This window comes from Oncorhynchus clarkii, chromosome 7 (assembly GCF_045791955.1).
Source record: "Oncorhynchus clarkii lewisi isolate Uvic-CL-2024 chromosome 7, UVic_Ocla_1.0, whole genome shotgun sequence".
NCBI lineage: Eukaryota > Metazoa > Chordata > Actinopteri > Salmoniformes > Salmonidae > Oncorhynchus > Oncorhynchus clarkii.
Window position 1 is genome coordinate 41,151,817 of NC_092153.1, and position 8,870 is coordinate 41,160,686.

The 8,870-nt window shown below is 43.0% G+C and overlaps 1 protein-coding gene across 3 annotated transcripts; it reads left to right on the plus strand.

Annotated features, from left to right (window-relative positions):
• The first annotated feature begins 1,672 nt into the window (after positions 1 to 1,672).
• LOC139413307 (vacuolar fusion protein MON1 homolog B-like) lies at positions 1,673 to 8,867 on the plus strand. 3 transcript variants are annotated; one of them, XM_071160521.1, is made up of 6 exons: positions 1,673 to 1,872; positions 2,634 to 2,737; positions 3,286 to 3,897; positions 4,070 to 4,862; positions 7,126 to 7,273; positions 7,542 to 8,867. In XM_071160521.1, the coding sequence occupies exons 2-6, from the start codon at positions 2,650 to 2,652 to the stop codon at positions 7,761 to 7,763; spliced, it is 1,863 nt and encodes a 620-aa protein (XP_071016622.1). In that variant the 5' UTR covers positions 1,673 to 1,872; positions 2,634 to 2,649; the 3' UTR covers positions 7,764 to 8,867. The 3 variants fall into 3 exon arrangements, with proteins under 3 accessions (XP_071016622.1, XP_071016621.1, XP_071016620.1); XM_071160520.1 differs by having other exon boundaries at positions 1,731 to 1,777; XM_071160519.1 differs by having other exon boundaries at positions 1,752 to 1,868.
• Positions 8,868 to 8,870: the final 3 nt, after the last annotated feature.

Consider the following 8,870-nt stretch of genomic DNA (forward strand, 5'->3'; position numbering starts at 1 on the left):
TTTCTAAACCCAGAGACGCAACATCGCGAGACTTCCGGGAACGCTTGCGAAACAGATGAAGCAGACCAGGTGGGTTGAGAAGTCTGTGGCCGTGCTCGAGAGCATCAAAACCATGATGTGGTGTTTGCGAATTAATCGTTATTTTTTAACTACTCTTTTTACTAACTCGAGTCATAATTCGTTCATTTTAGTCATCCGTTTAACCTGCTAGTGCTGGCCACAATGAGATCATCGAGCAGGATTAATACACGCTCTTCCGGCTCAGCGGCTCCAGAGACTTGCTCCGACCAGCAACTGTCTGTCATTTTCGCGCACAGGATTAGATCATGAGCATAGAGAATAAAAATACATGTCTAGAACTGATAATTGACCACATGGTGCAAGAATGAATGCAAATAATTGATTATTGAATGTTATCGATGGACACAGCTTTGTAACAGCAAAACATACACAGCCCGAACTTCGAATCGTTTGGCATTCAAGTATTGCATTGCGCCAAGAGTCGTTCAAAATCTAGTCCGGTTGCGGCACAACCAGTGTATAAAAAATATATTTGTTTGTCTAACAATCAATAAATGTACATTGTTTAAAGTATCAGTCACAAATTAAATCTCCAATAAGCCCCCTATGGTGAACGACAGGCTTGTAGAATCATGACTTGAGATTTCAGCTCCCCGGAATGGGGTCCTGCCTGCCCGCTATGGTGAATGGGATGTGAATGAGAGGCTTGTAGATTCATTACTCTTTCGAGTTTTCAGTTCACTGTCCACCGGCAAGGGGTCCTGTAATGCTGTGGGAATTACTGACTCAAATGAACAAAATGAGTCGAAAGATTCATTCTTTTGACTGAATGAATCGAAAAGATCAGTCAGTTAAAAGAGCTGACTTTCCCATCACTTCATGTACCATTGGTAAAGTCTGACTGACTGACTGATCTTCAACTAATAATCAGTATTTATTCATGACGCAAGGTGATTTGTAGATCAGTCAGTCGGCAGTCGCCTGCAATGTCGAACAAGTCCAATGAGAGAAGTCAAAAATTCTTAGTTGTTTATTTTTTCAAAATATAAAGGCACAACCTAGATTGGGCCAATGTTTTAAGTAGTTGAACACGTTATTACTCAAAATTCGTGAAAGTGACAAATTGACACGTTTTCATTTTCGTCAAAAACATTATTTGTCACATGCCCCGAATATAACATGTGTAGAGTAAACCTTACCGTGAAATGCTCACTTACGAGCCCTTAACCAACACTCCGGTTTTAAAAAAGAAATTAAGAAACATTTGCATAATAAACTAAAGGACTAACGAGTAACACAATAATATAACAATGAGGCTATATTCAAGGGGTACGGGTTAGTCGAGGTAATATGTTACATGTAGGTAGGGATAAAGTAACTATGCATAGATAATAAAATAGAGCAGCAGCATATGTGATGGAATGTGAACGCATGTGTGTCTGTGGCGTCAATATGCGTGTTGGAGTGTCAATGTAGTATGTGTGAGTTTGTAGTTTGAGTCCTGTGCATGTGCAAGAGAGTCCGTTTTATAACGTTAGTTATAAAAAGCTTTGGTTAAACTGCAGTACTGTAGCAAAACTATAGGAGCAGTCGACACCGTGCTTCTAGACCGGAACCCTGGCCCATTGCCCTGGCACGCACTCTGACTTGGGAGGGGGAGTTTCTCCTCTCATTGGTTTATTACTTGCTCCATCTAAATGACCATTGGCCAACGTATCCTATCTGCTGTCACCATTGGGATTCCGGATGTGCTGTTGTGAGTGAAAAAATTGTTTTTCGGCAATTTGCCTACCAGTTATATGGCCTAAATTCACGTTATACACGATTTAACAACGGAATATTTAAACGTAGGTGAGCTTTGTTTTTTTGTATAATGTTTCAAGGTATGTCAGTGTGCGTCAAAACGGGGGTTTTCGGGAGCACTGGAATGTCTTTTGCTGGCTAGTGTGTGTAGTGAGGGGTAGCCTGCAATAACATGCAGGAAGAAAAGCTAAATAAATCAAGTAGCTAGAATAAGATGCGTTTTCATTTAAACCTCACGGTAGTTGGCTATGATAACGTTAGAATTACAAGGCGTTTTCATTTAAACCTAACGTTGGCATTGCAATGATGATGATGATGATGATGATGTATATGTTCAGGGCCCGGTTTCCCAAAAGCATCTAACGGCTAAATATATATATATATATTAGTTCCAAATTATGAATTTAACATTAAGATGCCCTGGTTTGGATGCACATTTGCTTCCCCCTGCCTGTGGCTTTAGCTGTTTTGAGAAATTAACGACTCAAGTTGAAGTTTTAAAGCGTTATTAGTAGCTAAAGCTAACGTTGCGAGTAACATACGGCTACTTAGCTATGTTCTCACTGCAGGGGATTTAATCTTATAAAGATGCCATTGAGTGCTTGCTACCGAAGCTAAAGCCACATATCTGCTGACCCATTTTAACCTGGCTCGTCATCTAGGCGTTAGCTACTTGCATGACCAGTTTGTGGCCAGCTGCGTAGCTCGATCCCAAGTGGTGTGCTGTTGTAGGATGACAGGAACTGTTAACTGAATATCAAATAAATGACTAGTCTGCCAATGAGCGCTTCGTTTTCTGTGATTTACAGTGTCTGTGATGTCAACATGGAGAGAGATGACAGTCAAGAAAAAGGAGAGACAGAGGAGATAACAAGTTGTGATCCACCCTCTGCTGACTGCATCCCGTCAACTGGTAATGAAATGCCTTATGTCATCTAATCTAGAATGAAAGTTAGCTCATCATTAACCCCCTAGAGTCTACTAAACTAACATATAGAATTGTTGTAAGATGGTCATACCAAGGATCATTTAGATATTTCCGTTGGAAATTTAGGACCTCTTTAGGTGTGTGTATACACAACATATTTGATGAAATATTGAATTTGGCCTTACTGCTATTAGCCCATAGAAACGCATTGAATTACAGATTCATACATGGAAAAACAGAAGGAAGTTTGTTTTGAAGCGTCTGTCCTATATCTGACAGACACTTTTGCGGAATGCCTTTATCGGCGGCTGCGGGGATTGAGACGCAGTCCATACAAAAAAACATATCTCTAGCTTCAACATACTATTTTTATAGGGATTGTTGTATTATGCTAATTCGATTTCCAGTTGGGCTGCAGAGATTGACTTAGAGGTTTAATGGCAATGTAGCTGATCTTGAAATGCTTCCACACAGAAAGTAGGGAGATCTGCAGTGTTTGTGATTATTTTACTGAGTATTGTCTGATTTTTCAGGTTCTTCTTATCACATTCTGGCCCTGCCCTCTGACAATCCCCCAGTTCCTGAGCCTGCTGGAACAGTGGGAGGAGACAAAAACACCAATGTGACTTTAGAGGAGCCTACATATCCACCTACATCAGATTCTATGGGAGAGAAGGGACTACAAGCAGCTCCTGACCAGGATCTAGGACCGGCTCCTGTTCTGGTAAAAGAGGAAGAGACTAATGTGTGCAGTAAGATAGAAAATCAGAACTGCTCAGGTGGTCAACCAGAGACTGTCCCAGAGGAGGTTTCAGCTGAGAATGGGCAGGATGACTCAGGGGAGTTTATCGTCACTATTTTGGCCAGGGGTAAATTGGAGGAGCAAGGTCTGGGAGTGAAGAGGCATTCCTCTCCACTGTCAGAGACGGGCGCCCCAGAGGCCCCCCCATCCCACCGTGACGAAGACGTGACAGCAGAGAGCTGGAGGCAGCACAGGAAGCATGTGTTTGTCCTGAGTGAAGCAGGGAAGCCCATATACTCCCGCTACGGCAGTGAAGAGGCTCTGTCGTCTACCATGGGAGTCATGATGGCTCTGGTGTCCTTTGTCCAGAGTAGTGACAACATGATCCGCTCGGTCTACTCAGGTGAGAATTTCTAGAATTTCCTTATGTTCATGACTGTGACAATAACTGTTACTGAAAGTGTAATGAATTGCTCACTATAGGTGTTTATTCATCATTATTTGCTCCCCCTGTACAGCTTTACATCCTATTTTTTTCTTCCATGTCTGTACCCTCTACCCCCCTCCCCCCTCAGATGGGCACACAGTGGTGTTCATGCAGAAGGGTCCTCTGGTGCTGGTGTCTGTGTCAAGCAGCCGTCAGTCAGAGAAGCAGCTGCGTGGTGAGCTCCTTTACGTCTACTACCAGATCATCAGCATGCTCACCCAGGCCAGCATCGCTCGCATCTTCCAACACAAGAAGAACTATGACCTGCGGCGACTACTGGCCGGCTCCGAGAAGATCCTAGACGGCCTCCTCAACCTGGTGGACTCGGACCCCAGCTTCCTGCTGGCAGCGGTGCACTGCCTGCCATTGGTCTCCTCTCTCAGGGACTCCCTCAGCCAGATCCTGCAGAAGGCCATCACCCCCAACCTGGTCTTCTCCATCCTCATCGCCAAGAACCAGCTGCTCACCATCGTCCAGGAGAAGACGGTGATCGAGGACGCCAGGCTGGAGCCTGCTGACATCCACCTGCTGCTCAACCTCATTGGGGCCTCCTCTGCCTTCCAGGCTGGAGAGATCTGGACTCCCATCTGCCTGCCTCTCTTTAACCCTGACTGTTACTTCTATGCCTACATCTCCTACCTGGACCCCCCAGAATGCACTGTGTGTCTGCTGCTGCTCTCCACGGATAAGGAGGCCTTTTATGCAGTGGCAGAGTGTAAGAGGAGAATAGAGGTGGCCATGCTGGCTCAGAGCTCCCTGAGCCTCATAGCCAAGGCCCACTCCTACAGCGTGAGCCAGGTGGGCGTCTCAGACCTCAGGCACTTCATGTACAAGCCCTTTGACGTGCCAGACAACCACAAGCAGCTCACCCAGTTCACCAGGTAGGTGCTATCTATTCTGTTGTGCTTTTGTAACCTTCACCCAGTGAATGATTCACGTCTGAATCAATAGTCAGTTTCATGTAACTTTTTTGTAACTTTTTTTTCACATTTTTTATATTTTTTTAAATATACTTTTTGGACTAAATATTCTCTGGATACTGGTCCTGCAATGTGTTTTAATGTGCAGACAGATTAGCCTTCAAATATAATTACTCAAAAAAGGAATGTCAAAGGGGAGATGTGTAATATGTAAAAAATTTAAAAAAACATGTGCCTCAGGTCAGATCATATTCATCCTCCAGTAGCCTTGTGCATTTTACCATAGTATTATTAAAGAATCATAGAAATTGAAAGTGCATGATATCTATAATGATACTAACAAGATTGTATAGTTCTCACTGTAAGAAAAAGCATGCCAAGTGACCTATTTATCTTGATTGGTAGCTTTGGGTTTCTTATTAGACGAGTTGTACCAGTGAACACAACCTTGCAAAATCTTATACAACTGGGGAAATAAATATTCCCCATGCAATGCTGCGTTAGACAGGCTAACATTTCAGTCTAACTTACATTAGAGCTTGATCAAAGTTGGGGAAGCAAACATGTATATTTTGCTGCACATTGTTTGGCAATTCCATTTTCATGTACAGTTCATTCGTAAAAGTATTCAGACCCCTTGACTTTTTCCACATAATGGATTCAATTATTTTACACACAATACCCAATAATGACAAAGCAAAAACATGATTTTAGAAATGTTTGCATATTTATAAAAAAAAAACTGATGTCACACTTACATAAGTATTCAGGCCCTTTACTCAGTACTTTGTTGAAGCACTTTTGGCAGTGATTACAGCCACGAGTCTTCTTGGGTATGAAGCTACAAGCTTGTCACAGCTGTATTTGGGGAGTTTCTCCCATTCCTCTCTGCAGATCCTCTCAAGCTCTGTCAGGTTGAATGGGGAGCGTTGCTGCACAACTATTTCTAGGTCTCTCCAGTGATGTTCGATCAGGTTCAAGTCTGGCCTCTGGCTGGGCCACTCAAGGACATTCAGTGACTTGTAACGAAGACACTCCTGTGTTGTCGGCCTTGTGCATAGGGTTGTTGTCCTGTTGAAAGGTGAACCTTCACCTCAGTCTGAGGTTCTGAGTGCTCTGGAACAGGTTTTCATCAAGGATCTCTCTGTACTTTGCTCCGTTTATCTTTCCCTCCAGCCTGACTGGTGTCCCAGTCCCTGCCGCTGAAAAACATCCCCACAGCATGATGCTGCCACCACCATGCTTCACCGTAGGGATGGTGCCAGGTTTCCTCCAGACGTGATGCTTGGCATTCAGGCCAAAGAGTTCAATCTTGGTTTCATCAGACCAGAAAATCTTGTTTCTCATGGTCTGAGAGTCTTTAGGTGCCTTTTGGCAAACTCCAAGCGGGCTGTCGTGCCTTTTACTGAGGAGTGGCTTCAGTCTGGCCACTCTACCATAAAGGCCAGAATGGTGCAGTGCTGCAGAGATTGTTGTCCTTCTAGAAAGTTCTCCCACCTCCACAGCGGAACTCTAGAGCTTTGTCAGAGTGACCATCGGGTTCTTGGTCACCTCCCTGACCAAGGCTCTTCTCCCCTGATTGCTCAGTTCGGCTAGGCGGCCAGCTCTAGGAAGAGTTTTGGTGGTTCCAAACGTCTTCCATTTAAGAATGATGGAGGCCACTGTGTTTTTGGAGACCTTCAATGCTGAAGAAAGTTGTTGGTACCCTTCCCCAGATCTGTGCCGACACAATCCTGCATCGGAGCTCTATGGACCAATCCTTCGACCTCATGGCTTGGTTTTTGCTCGGACATTCACTGTTAACTGGGGGACCTTGTGTAGACAGGTGTGCGCCTTTCCAAATCACATCCAATCAATTGAATTTACCACAGGTGGACAATGGAATCAATGGAAACATGATGCACCTGAGCTCAATTTCGAGTCTCCCAGCAAAGGGTCTGAACTTTTGTAAATAAGGTATTGTTTTTTAAGTTGAATAAATGTGCAAACATTTCTAACCTGTTTTCACTTTGTCATTATGGAGTATTGTGATGTCATTATGGAGTATTGTGTGTAGATTGAGGATCCTTTTTTAATTGAATACATTTTAGAATAAGGCTGTAACGTAACAGAATGTGGGGGAAAATCCAAGGGGACTGAATACTTTCCAAATGCCCTGCATAATGTCTTGCTGTCTTTTTTAATAAAAATGTTTTAATTACATTTGATGTGCTGTTGATTTCAGCCCAGAGATGGAGGCTCCTTACAGCACGGAGGAGGAGAGGATGAGGCTGCTGGACCTGTACCGGTACATGCACGGTCGCATCCACAGCTCTTCCAGGGCCCTCAAGCTCATCTACCACGTGGCAGAGAGGGAAACGCTGTTGGCCTGGGTATGTCACTCCCACAAGGATTTACACGTGGAAGTGTTACTATGGGCAGCTCCAAGAAGCTCTCTGTACAGGATGTTGTCTGGAGTCTTGGTCTCAATGACCTGCATTCCGGTGTAGATATGAAGTGAGCTATTTTGGATTGTTGCTAGCATTCATGCGGCATACTTCTCAGCTCAATGGAACATAACAGTAATTTACAAAGTATTTGAAACTGTTGAAATGGATCTGCTAAGACCGCTTATTGCATCTTTGTCCTTTTCCTCTATAGGTCACAAGTAAATTTGAATTGTACACCTGCTTCAGCCCCTTGGTGACTAAGGCTTGTGCCATTAACGCCATAACCAAGCTTCTACGGTGGATCAAGAAGGAGGAGGACCGTCTCTTCATCCGATACCCACCCAAGTATTCAACCACGCCCAACCCCAGCAAAAGCTCCCGAAGGTCTGACCAGCAGGATTCCACAGATAATGGCTTCATGTCTCTACTATAGAGCTGCTCTATCTCTGTGCTTAGCTCCGGCTCTTCCACTCTGTCAACACGTAGTTTGTACACTGGTTCTACAAGAGGTTTGGCACTGACCACATCCTACATCTTTGGGTACTTAATTGAATTTTGACCACTGGACTATTTAAGGAGAACTTGCCTTTTTGACACTTTCAGACTCTTCTGTACCTTTATGAGAAAGCATGTACAGGAACTGCATTAACACTTTAGATTACAGTCGAACAAGTTGATGTTCAGGGAATCTGTAAAGAGAAAGCAAACATTTTTAAATTGGCTAGTGGTGGAACATTGAAGATCATTTTCAATGCTATTGAGTTTTTATATTGTTTTATTCTATTGTAACAAAAGTGAGAACTTCTCGAATGCATCATATCAAATACTTGTTACATATAACTATTTCAAGTCAAGCTTTCATGGTCATTGACACTGTAGCACATGACAAATGAAATGGGACTACCTACATTATAGAACTACTCTTGAATTTGTTTTCAACTGCCTAATAATTATAATTATCGCTAGAAACCTTAGACGTTGACAGGCTGACACAGGATTTAGTTTAAGTGTGGTTATTGGTGGGATGAACAGGAAATGAAAAATCATTGAATGTCTGAATTTTGAAATGTCATCTTCATGAAAATTGGAAGGATTACCACTTGTATGTGGATATTTGATATGACATGACTTCTACATGTCGTTCTCAGTTGATACAATTGTTTGACTTGCATGTTATCTTTGCAGTTTAGTTTGTAAATAGTGTTAACTCAGTTCATTATGCTCTGGTAATGTAAATATACAGTTACATTGTCATTCTATCCTTTATTGCTGGGAACCAAATTCTTCACCCACAGTCTACTCTAGTAATCCTCATGTACTTGATGGTTAAATGCTTTGTCCAGCACACTCAAATCCCACAGTCCTAATTTGTGGGGTTCTTTATTCAGAGACACTTCATGCAAATTCTTGTTGGATACCAGGATCAGCTATGCTGGACTTTGTCATGTTCTGAGTGGTGGCTTATCTGGTTTGACTGTTAGGAACATCTTATCTAGAGTGTTCAGTTGGTTCTTAAATAAATCCCAGGTTGCACAAACCA

Excerpts from the sequence above, each read along its gene's own strand:
- LOC139413307 (XM_071160521.1), top strand. The coding sequence starts at position 2,650 with ATGGAGAGAGATGACAGTCAAGAAAAAGGAGAGACAGAGGAGATAACA. Across the intron at positions 3,898-4,069 it reads GATCCGCTCGGTCTACTCAG|ATGGGCACACAGTGGTGTTC; the intron begins GTGAGAATTTCT and ends CTCCCCCCTCAG. Across the intron at positions 4,863-7,125 it reads CAGCTCACCCAGTTCACCAG|CCCAGAGATGGAGGCTCCTT; the intron begins GTAGGTGCTATC and ends TGTTGATTTCAG.